Consider the following 19,699-nt stretch of genomic DNA (forward strand, 5'->3'; position numbering starts at 1 on the left):
TCTATCAGCCATTTTTGAAAGACAGACTCCATACGAGTCATGGAATATCTATGGTTTAATGCATTATGACAAAATCTGTGTTCCCAAGCATATAATTCATTTAAGGATCTGTATTTATTTCTCATTATGCCATATTATTGGCTTATACTCAATCCAGCATATAACTCTCAAATCCCGTTTTAAAGTAGCTGAAATCAGGTCTTGGTGGCAGGAAAAGCGATCATTACTCTGTAAAACACGTGTAATAATGTAAAAAAAGACTTGGTGAGAACCAGCCTGAGGATCCGAGAATACTTGCTGCATGTTGTTGATTGGGCCATATGGAACCCCACTACCTTCAAAGAGCTGCAACCATTCGATCGTTGTTTTTTCTGAAAACCTAAGAGCAAATAAGAAGCATGTGGTTTCAACTTCACGCTTTCAGATTCCAAAAAATAATTGTATAGCATGTCTCCTCCCTCTCTCACTGCTTCCATACTCTTCCCCACTGATTTCTTCCCAGGCAGTGAGTAACATAATGAAAATGTACAACACGTGGGCTTCAGAAACGCAAAACCCAAAGATATAAGGGAAAGAATGTAGCTGAACTGACTTCTATTTCTGTGCTGGATTGCTTCAGATGATCGGAATGATGTAAAGCTAAATTTATCTACAGTTTCAAATAAGGATCAATGGGTTTCCTCCAGTGCTTAATTACACTGATGTGCTACACATTTGTTTTCTTTTATGTACATATTTAACAAGAAAAAAATAGATATAACATGGGTACAAGTCTAACATGAGACACTGCTCACTAAAAGCTGAAGTAAAGCACCAGTGTTTTCCCTCCATTACATCCAAAACACACGTGAGGATTAACAGACACATTTTTTTGGTCGGATAACAACATTGATTACCTATTTATTTGCTGTATGCTTATATAACCTATCCTAACGACATCTGCTCAACTTATTTCTTTCCTAGCATTCAATTCCATCACATTATTTCTCCTTTTTTGCTAGATACTTTTTCTTTCCTTTTATGCTCAGTAGAGTTACACACATGAATAAAACAGACTCTTGAAGAACTACTAGTCCCTGAGAGAAGGTATTTTCTGCAGCCATCTGGGATTCTGAATCGAAGGTGAACTTATTTGGAGATCGTATCTTAAATTTCATGATGGTAAATAACACTGAAGTCTACTGGATTATTAGAAAGAAAAGCTCTACTTTGTGATATGTACACCACTGAAAAGAAATATTAGGTGTGATTTAATGACCTGATGAAATTAAATTACTAGGAACCTTTATAAGGGACACTCAATTAATGGTATTCTGTACCTCACCAGTTCAGAGTTCCCCAAGCATTATCCGGAACAATGTCAGTAACATTCAGCTTTATTTCTAGCATGTTATTATGCAAAAAAAACCCCCAAAACTTCCAAGTTTCTGACAGAAAGTTAATAGAGACAAAGCCCAAGGCACAAAAATCCCTGAATCAGTACAAAGTCAGACTTTGTAAACTTACTTTAATACATATGCAGAGATTGGCTTCTAAGTATTTTATGCTACTTCTAGAATAAAGAGAAAAAAAACCCTAGTGATGGCGACAAGTTAGGTCATAGGCATGGAACCAAACTTAACAGTTAATATCCTTCTCCCTGTGCAGTAACAACTTCCCCAAGCTTTGAGGGAATAAATCTTGATACCCAATGCATTTTGCACGCTAAACAAATAGGAAAATCATAGAATCATCACAGAACAGTTTAGGTTGGAAAGGACCTTAAAGCTCATCTGGTTCCAACCCGCCTGCCATGGGCAGGGACACCTTCCACTAAGACCAGGTTGCTCAAAGCCAAGTTTTGCATGGCTCTTTCTCAGAAATAGAAGCTTTACTCCTGCTGAATAGATGTGAAGTAAACAAATAATACTAGTAGAACTGGAAGTACTATAAAATAGAAAATTCAGAATGAAAGGCTTTAAAAGTGCAAAATGCATTATAAAATGAAGTATCATTTCTGAAGAAATGAAGATTAATGAAGTATCATTCCTAAAGAAAACAGATATAAGATTATTGCACTGTTCAATTATATACTTCAAAGAATATTCAAGTTAAATCATAGCAAAGACACACTCAGTCACAAAGATAACGCCACTCTTGGACACATCTAGGGTCCATCTAATTTAGTACTCTATTGCTGATTATACCTACAACCAGGTACACTACAGGAAATTGGGGAAGAAAGATAACTATAGAGAGGTAGATAACCTTCCCTCCTCAGTGACTGCAGCCGTTAGGAGAGCATGACTTTAATCTAAAATATAATTTGTATTTCCCTTCAGTACTCTCTGTTTGGCAACAGTTCTCATAATCTGAATATTCTTATTATTCATAGCCTCCTATTACTAAGGTTTGGGGCTCAAAATATTGCACAGTGCAAATATGATTCACACAAAAACTGTTTCTCATCAGTTATTGGTGCTATTTATACTGAACTGTGCTGTTCTCTGCTAACAACTGAGACATTTCCCTCCTGAAATGCTTCATAATCCATGGCCCACTAACTCCTTTTTTATAAATGAAAAGCTTTTTTCAGCTACTACTTTTTATGACACCTCAACCTCCGCTACTATCTCATTTCCAAGAAAAAACAGCACATCTAAAAGAGGACTCTTGGACTCAGCATCATAACCATGGTGCTGAGGACCATCACTAAGAAATCATTATAATTATTAATATTTTTATCATCACTCCCTTGATCGTCTGATGTCCAAAGCATGACACTCTCAAGTGAATCTTTATCTGTCCACAGAACCTCAGTGATACCCGGTGCCTGCAGGAGAACTCAACCATGTGATTCACACTACAGCTTAATATATTTCCAGATGAGTCCCTTTTCCCTCTAAAATGTTCCATCTGCTATAGATAGAATCACATAAATGCCATTTAAATTATGATTTATTTGTAGAATCATTTTAAATCTGTAGCTTAGCTTTCTATAATTATTACCAGTATTTTAGAAGTTCAAAAGGATTTACTTTTTTACTGCACTAGTCTGTGCTGCGAAGCTTGAATGCAGGCTCTTTATGAAAACACCTCTGAAAAAACAAGGATATGTACCCCGATGGAGAACAAACCCACTGTTTCAAAGCCTGTATGAAGGTTTACTTCACTAGAAGAGGTAGTAGTCTGCGTGATGTCTTATTTGCATTTGAAACAGTGCTCTAAGCCTCCTCTGCACTGAATTACACAGCACTCATGAAGCTACTGAAGTTGCAATATTGAAATGAGACATAAGATTCTGAAACTTTTAACATTAAAGATATTTCGTACTTAAAAATGTTATAAGAATAGAAAGAGTAGCAAGAGCTGAACTAACTGAAATGTTAGTTCACGGGAAAAAAACCCAACTGAATATATTTTTCCTCAATTTGTAAATCTAGCAGGCACTATTAAATGAAAAATTGTAAATTTAAATTATACATTAGATTAATGAAAAAACATTACAGCATAATATAAAAAATTGCCTCCAAAAGTAAAAAAAAAAAAAAAAAAATATCAAATAAGAAGAGCTTACACCTTATTTCCTTACACAAACCACAAGAGTAGCGTTGCTTCCTAAAAAGCAAGACCCAAATCGCTTTCTGCTTTCTAACAAATTCTAATAATAAAAGGGAGACTGGATATTTATAAAAGACAATATCAAAGCATAGAAAAATGTTTTAAAGCAAGTGTTAAGGGGAAAAGAAAGAGTGTTTGCTTGAATTGCACAAGTTGGATGAAACAGCTTTAATGAGTTAGAAAGATACCCAGGTTCTAGTAAAATAGCTTTTTTTCTCATGATGTTAATTATTAATGTAAACTTTATTTCTTTTTCAACAAATATTGTCTTTCAATGAAATAAAGACTTCTAAAGCATGAATGAATCTACTTTATGTGTATTCTTTGCATATATCCCATTTTCCTTGTTTCCTAGGAAATCTTCAATCATTGCTACATCCTTTGTAGAAGCACATCCATGTTTCCCTAATGGATAAAACCACCCAAATCCACACAAAGTTTAGAAAAATTACTGAAGCAAAATACTACTCTTTTCTATAGGAAGCTTATGGCAATTAATTTAATTTAGAGAAGTAGTTTGGACAGCCACCAAATGCAGATGGAACAGCAACATCTAGCTTTTTATATACAGTCAACCACAAAAACCTTTTCTGTTCTTGCTGAAGTCCACAAAAGCATTCTGGCATTTTCCAGCACAACTTGAGTTTGCATTATGGTTTTTCCATCGGTTTGTTCTATCAACAGTCTATTTAGTTTCAAATACCTACAATATTTTCTCTCTTCAATGGCAGTTAACTGAGTAAAAGAGTTTGTATAGTTTCCCACAGTAGTATCTATGGAAGACATCATGCAAAATTAAAAGTCATAGAAGAGTATTTATTTGAAAAATTCAAATAATGAATCATTATCCCTTAGTGTACAGTAAATATACAATTAGAGTTTTCAAAATGAATACTGTAGTATTTACTCAATAGCATGTAAGCATCTCTGTCTTAGTGTCTAATTAGCATCCGCTTGGTTACTGATTAATCACTCTGTGAACCACACCAGACCCTTAATATGTTTCGGATCAACACAATTGTACTGACATATTTTGCTGATAGATATGTCAACTATTTTAAACGATGTCAACTACAGTAGATTTTAAGTAGTAGCTACATAAAGCACAGCCCAGATATATACAGGTACCACAAATCCATCCTGAAAGTTGTTTACATTTCTGCATATTATAAAAATTCATATCAGTTTAATAGAACTATTAATAAACTTTTACCTTTATGTACAGAACTTGTGCTAGAGATGTTCCTTTATGAAGTTTTAAAACCATCATGATTTTTAAGGAACATCCATATTGTAAAATATTATTCTTGTGGCTCCCGAGAAGCAAAATCCAGCATGTTCCAGAACTAGTTCTCTTTGGATTCATATAATGTTTCACTATGCACATTAAAAGTATGCTCCCTTTCCCAAGCATTCCTCTTTTTTTCTCAAGTAAGCAAAAGGACTGGAACTTCTGTAGTTATAACAAAGGAAGCGCAAATTAACTGAAAATCAGCTGGGTAAACACACATCGGTAAAAGCACATTGAGGATAATGGAAAGATGTATTGATTTTGTTGCTGTTCTTTTAACTGCTTGAGGGGAGAAAAGCCCTAACAAGGGTCAGGTCAAAAGGCTCATTCAAAAACCAATTAAAAGATCTCCCTTGATTTCAGCAGCCTTGTAGCTAGTAACATATGTCATCAGGAAAAAAAAATAGCAAGTTCCCTTTCAGGAAGGATCTTGAACTTCACACATGTATGAAAACATTTAGAGGTTCATAAAATGGTGGGAAAAGAACACAGAAAATACCCAACTTACCCAATCCAAAAATCAGACGTTTGAGGCATTTCCAATCTCTCTCAGTTGCACCCATAGAAGTCAAATTAAATACTAAATGCAAACTGAAAACTAACAACAATTTAAAACAAAGGATTTTAAAGCAACCTCAAGCAGTTTGGTAACTGATGCCCACACATCTCCACAATGACACTGAGGTAGCTGACTGAGGCAAGAAAAGCTTGCCAGCTGTGCCACATTGAAGTTGTCCACACTTGTCACACACCTGTCTTGCTGAAGCAATTAACAACCAGATCCTCATTGCTGTAATGTTATTACCAGTGACTGCAAGGCTCTTGGTTTAGAAAAAGAAATGGTGGGGATAGGGAAGGAGATTTACAGAGCCTGGGAGTGCCTCAACAGGCATGAACTTAATAGTGCTCCTCATCAGGCAACTTAAGCATTTTTACAATATACTTTCCCCTTTAGGTGCCCTTCTCTTCCTTATTAGGTGGAAACAATTCAGCAACGACCTCATTAACTGAGATCAGGTTCCTCCATGCTTCCTTCCTTCTCATTCCTTTTCCCCTCACACTTATATATGCAACATGCAGCTGCGGTGCATAGTCCAGAATAAGGCCTTTAAAACATAAGTGCTAGGAACAGAAGTTCCACTCCAAATCATTTTCAGCCCTAAACTTCTGGTTTTCAGCCTACAATAATTTAGCTATAACTGCAGGAACACTAACCATGATGAATTTATGTGGTTTTTATTATGGGAGCTGCTTCACTTTAAAGGCTGAGGGCATGTCTGCTATTCCCCTTCCCCCTGCACTCATACAACCCCACACACTCTGTGCTGTTTACGGGTTAATTTCCCCAAGCACCTTGAAGAACACGTTCAGCTGCGCTGCCTGAAAATGTGTCTACATTACTGAGGTGCAGAGTAGGATTAATGTTCAGCTTCTGGGGTAATCTGAAGGAGGACATCAACAGATTAAACCCCCTTCTTCAAAGCAGCTTCTCTTCCAACTGGCACTATACCAGCTTTTGCACAGATGTATCTCAAATGTCATGTGCACACTATATATGTATGTCTTGACATATGTATGCACACAGACAAAATAATCGACATTGTGCCTGGTGCCATTCTGTTCCAGAGAAAGCAAAGGTAAAAGTGGAAGAGAAGTGGGGGGTAGAGCAGAGCAACAATTAAAACTTCGTTCTCTTGGATAGAGGTACATCTAACTCACAAACCAGAGGTTTCCACTGGAAACATAAAAACCAGAGTGCTCTGTAGTCTGTCAGTTCTCGCATGAGCTGGGAGTCTCAGGGGCCTCTGTAGTAGCCATTGAACCTGACCTCCACCCAGGGTAGGGTCATTTTAAATTTGACTTTTGGCACACACCTGAGAAAGGAAGGCATTCAGAGGCAATTTGCTTTTGTCAGAGTTCTGCTTTGGAGTCACTGGGGGGAAATGTAACCTAAATGAAGAGGAAGATACAGAAGGCACTGAAACTTCCTTTTTCATAAAGCAAACATAGTAGGTGTCCGAATGTCAGCAGTGGAAGAACGGGGAAATATGCTGGGAGGAAGATGATGGGGACAGGGAAACAACAGCATAGCAGGAAGAGGACCAGAGGTGGGAAAAGGACACCACCACCAGCAGCAAAGCAAGTACAAAGCAAGGCCCCGTAGGCCTCTATTCTTCTTCCCTATGACTATCCTATGACCCATAGTCCTTGGTCCTTGCAGCATTATACTCATTTCCCCATAGAAGATGGAACTGAAAACACTCCCCCTCTCAAGATGTCTGGAACTGGTTTCTGTAGTTCCCTCCTTTTGCCCCAGTGTGAGAACTGGGTCTCTCTAGAAGCAACATACCACCCCAGAGTGGTCAACCTTCCAGTCCCTTTCACTGAGATCTGACAGTCTCTGTGTGTATGTGAATTAATCCACCCCTACCTGCTCTTCCCCTTTCCCCTTTGCTCTTTCACGTGTACCCTACAGAAGGAGTTGAGCTATTGTAAGCAGACAGCAAGCTGGGGTGAAGAGCTAAGGGCAGATGTGCTTCGCTCTTCATTTCTGTCAGGGAAAAGAAAGGATGAGAAAATTCTTCCTGAAATGAATGGAGCAATTCACACCTCTCAGAGCTGTTGTTTCAAGCTACATTTATGTCTCAGGCCATATTCACCTCCATCTTGTATTATCACTCAGCTCAGGGCTGTGATGAATAGGTCATTTCACACCTTTCTGAAAAGTCTTCTGTTTAAAGGTCAGTTTCTTCTAAGTGCTATATAATCCCCATGCTTATCTAACTGCCTTGAAATCTGGCATGGTTACTGCAGGTGGTGAGTAGAATTATTGATCTAAATCAGAGGTCATTTGAGTCAAGAATTCCCAAGATACAGCCTTTTTAAAAAAACCCAGCATTCCTTAACATTTACTGATTGTACCAATGTTTCCTTTGTGCACACACCTAGAATAAAGCTGTGGCCAAAGAGTCTCAGTTGCTTAACCCTAGCAAATGAAAGGCATCAACTGTCTCTTTGGTATTCAGAGTTCAGATGTTTCTAAAAATTTCAGCTCCACACATGCAGCAAATTAAATGCTCAAGACTTCAGGGAGTTCCTGACCCTTTGCATAGGCCTGAACATCTTGTATTCCTAAATAAAACCTGGGATATCTTTTTCCTTATGAGGAGGAGGAATCCTTCTTTCTGCACTTACTGGGGACATGAATTCCAGTTAGTCCATTTTGAAAATTAAGAAAAATAGGAAAAGAAAAGGTAAGTCATACCTCTGAAATAGTTTGAAAGAGACACAGGAGGAAGGAGACAGGTTAGATGGGTTAATGGAAGCCTACTCTAGGCTCTGGTGGCACCTGAGTTCAATAAAATTGTAATAGCATCAACAGCTTGGAAAAAATGTATGCATATTATCTACTGTGCAACAGCAGTGATATTTGCAAGCAAGTACAGAGATCCTAGTATCTGCCATATAAATGGTGCTTAAAACACCAATGTCTTAGTGGAACAGGAAGGATATATAATCAGAAAATGGCAGCAGAAGAGGTTGTGGAAAAAGAGAAGGAAACACAACTGTATGTTTACTCTCATGTGCTTTTAGTCACCATAATTACTGCTGAGATGCTGAGACACAGACCACATCCGTGAATTTTTTCACTGGCCTTTTCACAGCAGCACTCTCAAAGGATTCCACTACAGGACCATAACTCCCATTTATGTTTCTAAGCATGTATGAAAGAGAAGGAACATTTAGGAATCACCAGATTCCCATACACAGATGCAATTTTTTACCTGCTTTTTACTGCTCAGCCTTGGCACACCGAACAAGTTTGCTGACTTTTTCCATTGCAACATCACTGGAAAAAAGCTGCTTTGCCTTAAGTTGTGTGCGACCTGCCTGGCACAGCATCAGAAGTGAGACATGGATGAATGGCCTGACTAAATCCTTAAAGGACTTTCATGTTTCTTTTTGCCCTCCACCACACAGAAGGGCTCATCTCAACAAAAGTAGCAGAACCTATGTCAAGAAAATCACAACTCTTCCAAGCTGCTCCAGCTCATGTCTCCACAAATTCATTTTGAGGTGGATAGCAGTGTACATAGAGTGAGTGAATGGGAGGGTCTGCAGGTGTTTCTTTCCAACTAATGCACCCCAGGTTTATATTTTCCATGTGCTGCAATACTATCAAGCAATCAGTGATTTAAGATACTTTTCAGTGACATTCTGCTATTACCCTTCTGTCATTTCCCTTCATTTCTCAAGGGTTGACATTTTTCAGCACTGACAAACTATTCATTTAATTCTCTAAGTACCTTCAAAAATGAACCACATATAATTTTACAAACAACTGTGCATTAGTGAATAAAAGCAAAGTTACCATGGAATGTGTATAGAAACATATTCGACCTCCATTAGAATGCCAAAGGTGTTCGTTATAGTCAGTGTTTTAAAACTGAATGCCAGATGAATTCACAATAATATGACATAACAGAATACTATTGGAAACGTCTACTCCAGAAGTGTGTATACAGTCACATACTTGCAATAAATTACACAGAAATTCAGCCTAAATGATGGTAATAAAACAGAACATAAACTCTGACAAAAAAGACATAAAGCAGTAATTGAAAGAGCAATGAGGTAATCTGATGAACTAATAGCTACAGATATAAAAACAAATTAGAATTCTGGCAATTCACTGAAAGAACAACTGTTTCTTGAACTTTATCTTCATATTCAGATATTGCCCATTAAAAAAAAAAAGTAACAAAGCATTCAACATTAACCACAAGCAACAAGCTATTACTATGGATGGCAAAATGGCGCTTTCATAAGGTACCAGAGTATACCAGATAAATGCCATGTTAAATGAAATGAACCCCAAGTAGTAAGTCAACAACTCCACATGAACCAAATTTGAAACTGAGATTGTCAAGAGTATGAGCTCAAAAAGGCCAAAAGATAACTGTTCCCTCTCAAAGGCTTAAAACTCACAGGAAGAGTTGGTTCACCTGTGCAGTCACAATATTTGTTATAGGAAGGCAAGTAAAAGATGAGTTCCAAAATTTTATCATGAACAGTTGTACCATAATTATTTGAAAATGCAAAGCCACCTGGTACCTTAGTATTTCATTGGAGGCAGGATGTCTGCAAATGGACAGGTAAGACAGAAACAAAACTGCAAGTGCAACAAGAAGAGGCAAAATCATTCCCTCTACACTCTTTAATGCAAGGTGATTCTGGTTCTCAGCAGCCAAAAAACGTAAGGGGTTGAGGGGAGAAGAAGCCTGCTACTGAAACTCTTTGCTCAGGTGGAATGAACAGAGAAGGCAACTGACTTATGCCTCCTAAAAAAACCCCAAACAACAAAATTGCCCGAATGATCATTGTTACAAATTTGTTGACAAAGACTCATATAGGCCAAGGGACAAAACATGCCTTTTCTTAAATCACTGACAACAGTAGATATACTGACTCTTCTGCTTGTCCCCCAAAGTATGAAGTGTTGCTGAAGCCACCTTTGGGTAACTTTACACACATTAGGTTTTATTCTTAAGTTATAGAAATTTAACATCCTCTCCATTAAACAGAAGAGCACGTCACAGAGTGGGCCGTGTCAAACAGAATGAAAAAGATAACTAAACTATTTTAATCTCTCAAACAGAAGATTCCTGTGCTTCCTCTCAATTTTTAATTAAAGTATTTACCAGGATGATTCACAAGTAGATATAAGTATATATCCTTTCGATTTCAGAAGTATTGACCCAGGGTGAATTTGGGGCACAGTACAGCATCAGCAGTGAGGGAGTAGTGCCAAGTGGAACTGCCTTGGATACAGCAACTCTCAGTGAAATCTTTAAAATCCCAGTCACAGCAAAAGCAAATGGTGCTGCAAGCATTTTATTTCCAGGAGTTGCATTCATCCAGGAAAGCAGAAAGCACTGTTTTCTTCAATAAAATTCACGTTAATAGTTAGAAATAAGTTTAAATGGTTTCTGAAAGTCCACACTACAGTCTGTGTGCAAAAAGCAGTGTATTTAACATCAGTAAAGTGTTGTCAATACTTTTCTTTAAAAATAAGTATCTCAAAAGAGTAAAGTTTTCACATGATGAGCCCTTCTTATACATGACTGTTTGCATTAACAGATTAAATGTCATTTCTTCCCTTTTAATTAACTTACCGGGCTGACAATATGTCAACAAGTTCCTTTCTGTACTTGACTCTTAGTGTATTAGTTTTGTATCTGGGATCCTTACTAACTTCAGGCAAATTCAGGATCTAAGTAAAAATAAAAGAGAGAAAAAAATGTGCTTGGCAGGAGGTATTTATGTAGCTAAGGAAATTCATTACCGAGTTAAGACAGCTTTCCAAAAACCCCTACTTCTCATTAATCTTTTAAGATAGATTAGGAAATGAAGAAAAGATAACGCCTCCTGGTTAATGTTACGTAACAAGTCCAGAAAAGACAAAAATTAAACTGAAGTTCCAAATCTTAGTTGATAGTTTTCACCATTAGCTAGCAGAAATTCTTACTGTAGAACACTAAAATGTCTGTAAAGTCTTACTGTAAGGTTGGATTGATCTGTGGGATTATCCTGCACTAACTTCTATATCACAGAATAAGAAATATGACTGTACTCCATATGCGAGACTGAAAAAAGCTATGTCTAAGAACATTTCATAGAATCATAGAATGGTTTGGGTTGGAAAGGGTCTTAAGGTCATCTAGTTCCAACCCCCCTGGCATGGGCGGGGACACGCTGCACTAAACCATGTCACCCAAGGCTCTGTCCAACCTGGCCTTGAACATCGCCAGGGATGGAGCATTCACAACTTCCTTGGGCTTCTTTCCATTTCAGTAATTTCTGTCAAAAAGACAAAAAAAAAAAAAGGTCTTTTTCTATTGAAATGTCATCTATATTCTTTATGATTTCTTCCGAAAGAATTAAGAAAGAAAATTAGATATAAAGAAGAAATCCTTCACTATGAAGGTGGTGAGACACTGGACCAGGTTGCCCAGAGAAGCTGTGGCTGCCCCATCCCTGGCAGTGTTCAAGGTTGGACAGGTCTTGGAGCAACCTGGTCTAGTGGAAGGTGTCCCTGCCATGGAACTAGATGATCATTAAGGTCCCTTTTGACCCAAACTATTCTGTGATTCTATGATTTTTACCTGCAAGGTAACATAAAACATCAATCTAGCATCTTCCATCAACTCTTAATTCACAGCGTATTTTCTTTTCCTTCTATGTTTACAGGATCTAGTTTATGAAAATTATAACAATCACAAATTAGCTTCAGAAAATGTTCTTCTTTTCCTATCTTAAAGATTAACAATACTATTGGCACCCCTTAAAACTATCTCCTCTTCTTAGTACTGCTATTTTGGAGTTACAAATCACTACTTTAGAGAAAAAAAAAACCATGCAAGGCTGTTCAATGTAAATGATAGTGAATACTCATTTATGAGAGCTTAAAAAAAACCCCAGAAATTAATCAGAAAACTATGGTTCCATTTGATGAGTTATATGAGAACTGGTCATATGGAGTTGCTTACTCTACTGTTTTAATTAACGTTACTGACTTCAGCTTTAACTTAATGTCCATCTGTTGTAAAGCTGCGTGTCTATATATGTTCTTCTCATTTTTTTTTGTGACTAACAAATGCACATTTGAGAAGTTATTCATTAATGTGCCATTCATCTTTCTGCATTGCACTGCCAATGTTATTTTCTTATTTCACCGTGACCACTTGGAATAAAACTGCTGTTATCCTTTTCTAGGCCTCCTCCAAGCTTTCAGATGCACAGTTTGCACTCTCCGTGTTTTGTCCCCCAACACTAGCAAACCTGTTTGTACTCTCCTTTGCTGTACACTAAAGCTCAGTCTTCTGAAGAGTCTTGCTCAGTATTCCTATTTAGACTGAAGCAGCCATACATCAGGATGTGCTTTTATAACACTTGACTGCCATGAAATGCACTTCAGCCAGCAGTCTTACAAAGTTTTCCTGCAATTACTCAAGTCCCCAAACAACCTACAGTTAGTGTTCATTGATTTTAAAAATATCACAGTGAATTATTCCAGTTTTTTCTTTCTGCTTGCCTGAAAAGATATGGTTGAAGCAGAATGTTTGCAATTGTTTACAGCTTAAGCCAGCTGTTCCATCTCCAGAGTATGTGTCTTCAGGGCAACAGCTTCCATACAGCCTGTATTTTTAGCACCAACTCATCTCAGAAAGGTTCTCCAACAACAATTCCTGTGTTTGAATTAGTGGTCTCCGTATTTACTAAAGTTCACTAGGGTGTTGCGGGCCTTCCTGTAATAAAGTCCCCTTCCTTTATTGCCTCTCCCTCTTCATGGTGTTTTAAGTTCCAAATCACCATCCATTTAGCTCAGAGCATACCTCTAATGGGTTTCACAGCATTCCACTGACTTCCGCATCACTCCGTTTCTAGGCAATGTAACAGCCCAAATTCATACCTTCAATGACTCGATAAGGGTAAAGAGACTTTTCATAGAAACAAACATGATAAGTGGTTTATAGAAAAATCTAACCATCACCCAAAACTCGCACTATTTTTTCTCTTTTTTTTTTTACTCTCTTTGAAATGCAAGCAATCATCATTTATCCATGTTCTGTACCTCCTTCTTTCAATTATAGAAATACCAGAACACATTAGTAAGAATGAAACAAAAAAACATCAGCCTGAAGACTAGGGCATATATTCATCTCAGTTAATTTTAGTCCTCCAGATTCTGAAGTAACACAAATAATAGAAACATTGCCTCATCTTCTGGGGTACCATTCATGCCTTATCGATTACAGAGAGAGTATGTAGCAACAAGTCATACCACAAGTCTCTCAGCTGCACCCTAAAGTGAGGTGAATACATGGCAGGAAGGTTGCTAGCTTGTTAATTTTTTAGCTAATTAGCTGTGCAGCTGGACAGGCTTCAAAAGGGGTTCAGCACCCACAGGTTTGGGAATTGGGGTGTTCTGAACACAGAGGCAAAGCACAGAACCCACCTTAGTGCCCGAAACTACCAGCCAGAAACCAAGGTTGGAATTTATACAAAAATTTATACTCAATTTTTGTGTGAAATACTTACTTTTCACACAAAAAAAGGAGAATTAAGAAGCAATTAGTAATCAATTTCCTAGTCAGAATGGAAACTATTACACATTTCTGTAGTGTTTCCTAACACACCATTACCTTGCACACAGTGATAAACTGCTGATCATTTCCAGCTCCCATCACGATGTAGCCATCCTTGGTCTTAAAAGCCTGGAAAAACAAAGGCAGGTGATAATCTTCAATTAAACTATAAAATACTAGCACATCTTTTAAGTGAAAACTTCGTAAAAAACGTTCAAATGACTTCCTTAAACATTTCCATTCAGACTCAATATCTAGTTCTATAAAAGTAGCTCAAAGTCACCCTCAAGGATGGATGCATCCCTTTTGATTTTTCTAACGTTATTCCAGATTTTTTCTAAAGTTGAGAAGTTATCTTGGTTAATATTTTACTTGCTTAAAATATGTCTTGAGGCATCCTGAAATCTTGCAAATACGTCTCTCACTCACAGGGACTGAGGAGGATTTATCAGAATAACACTTACTTGCCAGGAGTTATTTATTCAGCTTCACTCTTAGCCTCACTGCAAGCAAACACCTGCACTGAGGTGTCACAGACCCTCGCCAAATATGCAAGTGAAAAATAATTGCCAAATAGCTATGACAAATTAGGGACTTTCATGGGAATGAAAGGGATAGGCTACATCTTTCCAGCTCTTCAGCTGAAGATTAAGATACTTCCCTGGTGAGCTGTCTCAAGATCAAGCTCCTGGAGAAAATGGGACTTCTTATTCAGCTTTGAGGATTTATTTTCTTTAATTTTGACTTCATTTCAGTGGCCTTACTGGCACATTTCATGGTGAACTGAATATTTAACTGGGTAGGACATCACAGCTTTCATTTCAGACTAAATCATCTCCATTTAGATTTTCACTGAAAAAAAGAAAATCTGCAATTGGCATCATCCTCGATTTTAACACTGTGTAAGGCCACCTTCTAAAATGGGATAATGCAAACAGATTCCCCTTTCCTCCACACCTCACCCTTATACAAGGGTGTGTAACTGCAGTTTCAGTCATAGGTGTTACAACCACGATTTTCACAGGCTCCTGGGAAAAATTCTTTCACTATTAATTTGACTTCAGTGTAAGAGGCCAGCACAGCCTGGGACACTAATGGTGACAAAGCCTCGCAGAGAGAAAACCCCATCTATCAGAAATCTTTTTTTTTTATGAGCTATTATGTCCTGATAGAAAGGAGTGAATTTTTACTACACATTTTGGTTAAATAACACAAATAGAAGCCATGATGTGGGAACACTTCCATAATAAAAAGTCTTCTCATACCACTGTGGCTTATTCTTCTTCACAAACAGGAATATGCTATTCCAACTTGCAATCTCTCATACAGATACAACTACACCCATGCTAAGACTCTTCCCATCTGGTATAATCAAGGCTTTAAAATTGTATGTGGAAAATTATGTCCTTATTGAAATGCAAGTAACTGTACGTCATAATTAGGGTATCGCTTGTTTACTCTCGCTATGTTTCATTTCCTGGTAAATAGTATTGGTCAGTCTAAGATTTTCAGCAAGCAAAGCGAAATTCAGCAAACATTTAGTCCCAAGCATGCAAAACAAGTCCCACTGACTGAGCCCCAATATATTACAAGTCCAGAAGCACGCGCAGTATGAAGGTACTGCATACTCATGCTGTGGAAAGTGATGAGCACAGAAAGAAAATGGGGCAAAGAACACAGAAAAGAAAGTTCTGTTTGAATGCATAAGTGTTTTTTAGATATATCTGTTCATGTACAAAACAATCATGACAGAGCCTGGTCTAAGAATATGTAAGACACTTCCCCCCCACCCAGTAGATGGCTTTTAGTAGGAATAGTTATGAACTAAAACTGTCAGCATAAACTTACTACTTTTAGTTACAGGCAAGATCTGTTTTCTGAACACCCTGCCCAAATCCTGATCAGTCTTCGCTGATGCTCTGAATTCTAAAACCAGCCACACACATTTCACACAAATTATGGGTTAAACACTAGACGTATCTGTGTGAGTATGTAACACAATATAGTTTTTATTGGTGCGACCACCTACTACTTCCAGTAAACACAAATTAGAAATTCTTTTACACATTCTTTTATGCTTCTAGTCTAGATGCCTCTTACAGATTGCAAAGCCATATGTACATATACACAGATCCCCTTCCTCCAAACTCCAAAATACATTTAAATCGGTAGTATGGGCAAATCTGAGAGAGTGTGCTATTTATCAGCAATTTCTTTGGAGACTCGCATCTCTACCTGTAAGAAGATGCAATCACACCATAGCTGCATACCATGATGAGACACGCATCTCTACCTGTGGGCTGCCCATGCAGCAGTGGAAGTCACTCTAAATTTCAAGGGCCTGGTTACGAGCATGTGTGCTTCAGTTGCTTTGCGGAATGTGTGGGAAAACTGATTATTCTTAATTGCATTATATGTCTAAAAAGCTAAAACTACAATCACGTCATCCTTACACAACAAAAATGGTACCATAATAAATGCAGCAGTGTCTTTTTCCATGAAGCTTAACTCAAATGTCTTCAGCTGCTATTTTAAGTTCCCCATTACATAACAGCTGATTATTTGCCAGTCGTTGTTGCTGATAAAGCAGAAACTTCAAAATGTTATTAGCACTATACTGATGCCAACATTTAAGGGTGGTAACAAAGGTTTTATTCATCACCCATAAATGTACACACACTACAGGTTACCACAGGTTACTATCTGGTTACAGAAAGCTTCATAACCTTATTATACAAAGGAGAGTAAGGGAAAAGTGCAGACAGATTTTAATGAGATTTTGTTTTGATAAACTGCTGTCCAACACATCGAATCATACCACATTAGCACAGAAGTCTTTTTTCCCTTCCCCCTTCTCTGAAGAAGGAGGCCTTCTGACAAGATTTTTCAGAGCATGAGCATGATTTAACCTGCTACTCCCATGTGAGCAACGGGACATCCCTCGGTGAAGATAAGATACAAAAACCAAACAAAAAAACTATTAGTCCACATCTTATGCATGGAAAAGGTGGCGACAGATTGTGAGCATCCAAAGGCACGGCTTTCAGTAGGGTGTGAAAATCTTGGGTTTTTTTAAGAAAGTAATCTGTAAATTCACACTGAACGATACATATAGCACACGACATCAAAATGTGTGTGTTCAAAGCCAGATCTCAAAGTTCAGCGCGCATGCACCAAAACCTCACACTGACTAATGGATGTTCCAGGACCTCACTAAGACTCAGCACTTTTCCCAATTTCATCCCAGAACACAGTATACCTGAGACACTTTGTGTACTGAAATATTTTAACCTCCCTGAACACATGGAATAGGAACTATCACCTTCAGAAATGTTCTAAGGGGTTTACAAGCATTCTCCAAAAATGCTACATAGACTATACAATATAATAGACCATACAATAAAAATGCAGGCCAAACTTAACCGTAGTTTATTATCGGAATGAATCAAGACTTGTTGCCATAATGTGAGGCCAAACTAGTCAGTCTCTGCTCTAAGTCAATGGCCTTCCAAAATTTGTCAGCTTTGACGGTGTTAGTGAAAGACCATCAATCTCTTGTATTTATTGTCTTCTTTATGAATTTTAAACCTATCTATGCAATGACAATCATCAATCATAGATAAATACCTTTGCATATGCTTTTAAGGGTCCAATTAAAGAGTGAGAATTCCAATAAAACAATCACAAGTCCAGGTAGCAAACCTTTGGGACCAGCTGGGGACAGTGCACAACAGGCACATACTTCAGAAGCCTGCAACCATAAAACCCGAAAAAGCTAAACCAGTATTTTCCAACAAAGCTTTGAAACGTTATCACCAACTTTTTTAAGGAAAATAGATTAATTCTCATATGTCACTCCTTCCACTCCCCTCCATCTTCCCATTTGCAGCAGTCTCTTCACTCACTTACGGATAATGACTCAGTAAAACACTATGTGACCATGCATAGGTCTCTGTTTCTGTGCTTGAAGTACCTCCCTCGTATTAACGGGTGTGGTCAAAGAGAAAAGCTGGCCTCTTGCAGGCTGGGAACCACAGAAAATCAGTGTTACTTTTAATTTATTGCATAATTTGTCTTCAATTACACTTTCAAGTTTCCATGGTGATATTCGATGCAATGCAAAGGTCATTTAAGGACAAGCATTCTCTAGTCTTAATGTAGATTAAAGGCTGTGATTAGAAGGTGATGCATTCAGGATTTGACTGACCTGTACGCAGGCTCTCTTCCCCTGACCATCAAAGGTATCTACAACATATGTCGACTTTTTTCTCTTCCAACCTTATAAACTCTGGTTCCCAAATACATTAAAGACTAGGAGATCCTCAGTTTTGCTTGAGATCCAGAACAGTTACATTCCTTCCAGATGGGATAAACTTGGCACACCGTTTCCTCTACCTTTACACATGGGTTTGAACAAAACATCAGTGGTGCCACAGAACCATGGAGTGACCATGTTCTTTTTTCTTTCAAGGGAAGAGCACAATCCTTTCATAACAACTCAATACTTAATTACTGTAACAAATGGGAACAAGACCAAAAAGTTTGGTCAGTGGTAGTTCCGAGCACCACATATAAATCATAAAGACCACACACTTTGAAACTATTTGCCTACTTTGCACTCTCTTCCAGTGAAAGCAAACAGTACAAATAAAAAATGTAAATTTCATGGACTGGATTAATGTATGCTGAATGTTCTCACTGAGCAAGCTGAAGAACATTCCACACAAAGATTTCACTTTTTCCCCCCAGTCTTCTCAACCTGAACTACTTGTCCATCTCTTCACTGCCATGCTGCAGAATGTACTATCCTGTGACTCCACAGCTGTCACAGGCTACCACACAGATCAGTATTAACAACATCTGCAATAATTCTCTTAGAGAAGAGACGTTTGACTGGATGCCATGAGCTTGTGGGAAAGGTGTTTACGGTAAGAGTGGGAATGATTACTTTGGTCTCTGAGATGAGGCAGAACACCAGCACTGATGTCAAGGAAAGCAGACCACAGATGAACAACCAGGGAGACTGTTCACTTCTGCAGAGCCCATGAGCTATGAGACTATTTTTCTGACCAACCTTCAACTTCCATGTAGGTGTGAGTGTGGAAAAATGCCTTTGCCTAACTGACCCAGGAGCAAATCTGATGAGAACCACTAAATGTGCTCTGAATGCACCTTACCAGAAATGGCAGCAAAGTTAACACAAAATCACAGCATCAAACTGGGATATCTACACTTGGTGTTATACTGTATTGCTCGCAACACTCATTCAGGAAGCAGGACAGCCAAGTTCTGCTCTCCAGACTGTGTCATGTTTTTACCCAGTTGTTACCTAATGTGAGAAGTCTAAACTGCTGGGAACAGACTGCAAGCGAGGCCTCTCCAACCCCAGCTCACTATCCTAAGAACTAGGTTGGAGACAGGACCCCTCTCTCACTTACTCTTCTGCTCATATAGTATTTGCACTGTTCATCTCCCAGTTGTCCAGATGTAACACCTATATTTGTAATCTACAAGTATCAGTTAAGGATAATATTTACCAAAAGGACTTTTATAGCTGTTCCTTCACATTCAATAACACTAACTTTGCATTGCACATGCTTATTTTTAGAGATGAGAGTTTTATCCCAATCATATCAAAAAACACGCGCTGCAAGGAAAT

At 38.1% G+C, this 19,699-nt stretch overlaps 1 protein-coding gene across 5 annotated transcripts in view; it reads right to left on the reverse strand.

Moving 5' to 3' along the window:
- The window catches only part of SUGCT (succinyl-CoA:glutarate-CoA transferase), a 307,991-nt gene that overhangs the window by 179,799 nt on the left and 108,493 nt on the right, over positions 1-19,699 (reverse strand). For 3 of the 5 annotated variants that reach the window (XM_030486484.1, XM_030486500.1, XM_030486494.1), the window contains 3 exons: positions 14,098-14,169; positions 11,068-11,165; positions 277-379 (listed from right to left, as the gene is read on the reverse strand). In XM_030486484.1, coding sequence (XP_030342344.1) covers positions 277-379; positions 11,068-11,165; positions 14,098-14,169 — 273 coding nt within the window. The remainder of the gene's footprint in view (positions 1-276; positions 380-11,067; positions 11,166-14,097; positions 14,170-19,699) is intronic. The other 2 variants (XM_030486510.1, XM_030486519.1) reach the window with 1 other exon arrangement.

The sequence above is a fragment of the Strigops habroptila genome, chromosome 1, assembly GCF_004027225.2.
Source record: "Strigops habroptila isolate Jane chromosome 1, bStrHab1.2.pri, whole genome shotgun sequence".
NCBI classification, from domain to species: domain Eukaryota; kingdom Metazoa; phylum Chordata; class Aves; order Psittaciformes; family Psittacidae; genus Strigops; species Strigops habroptila.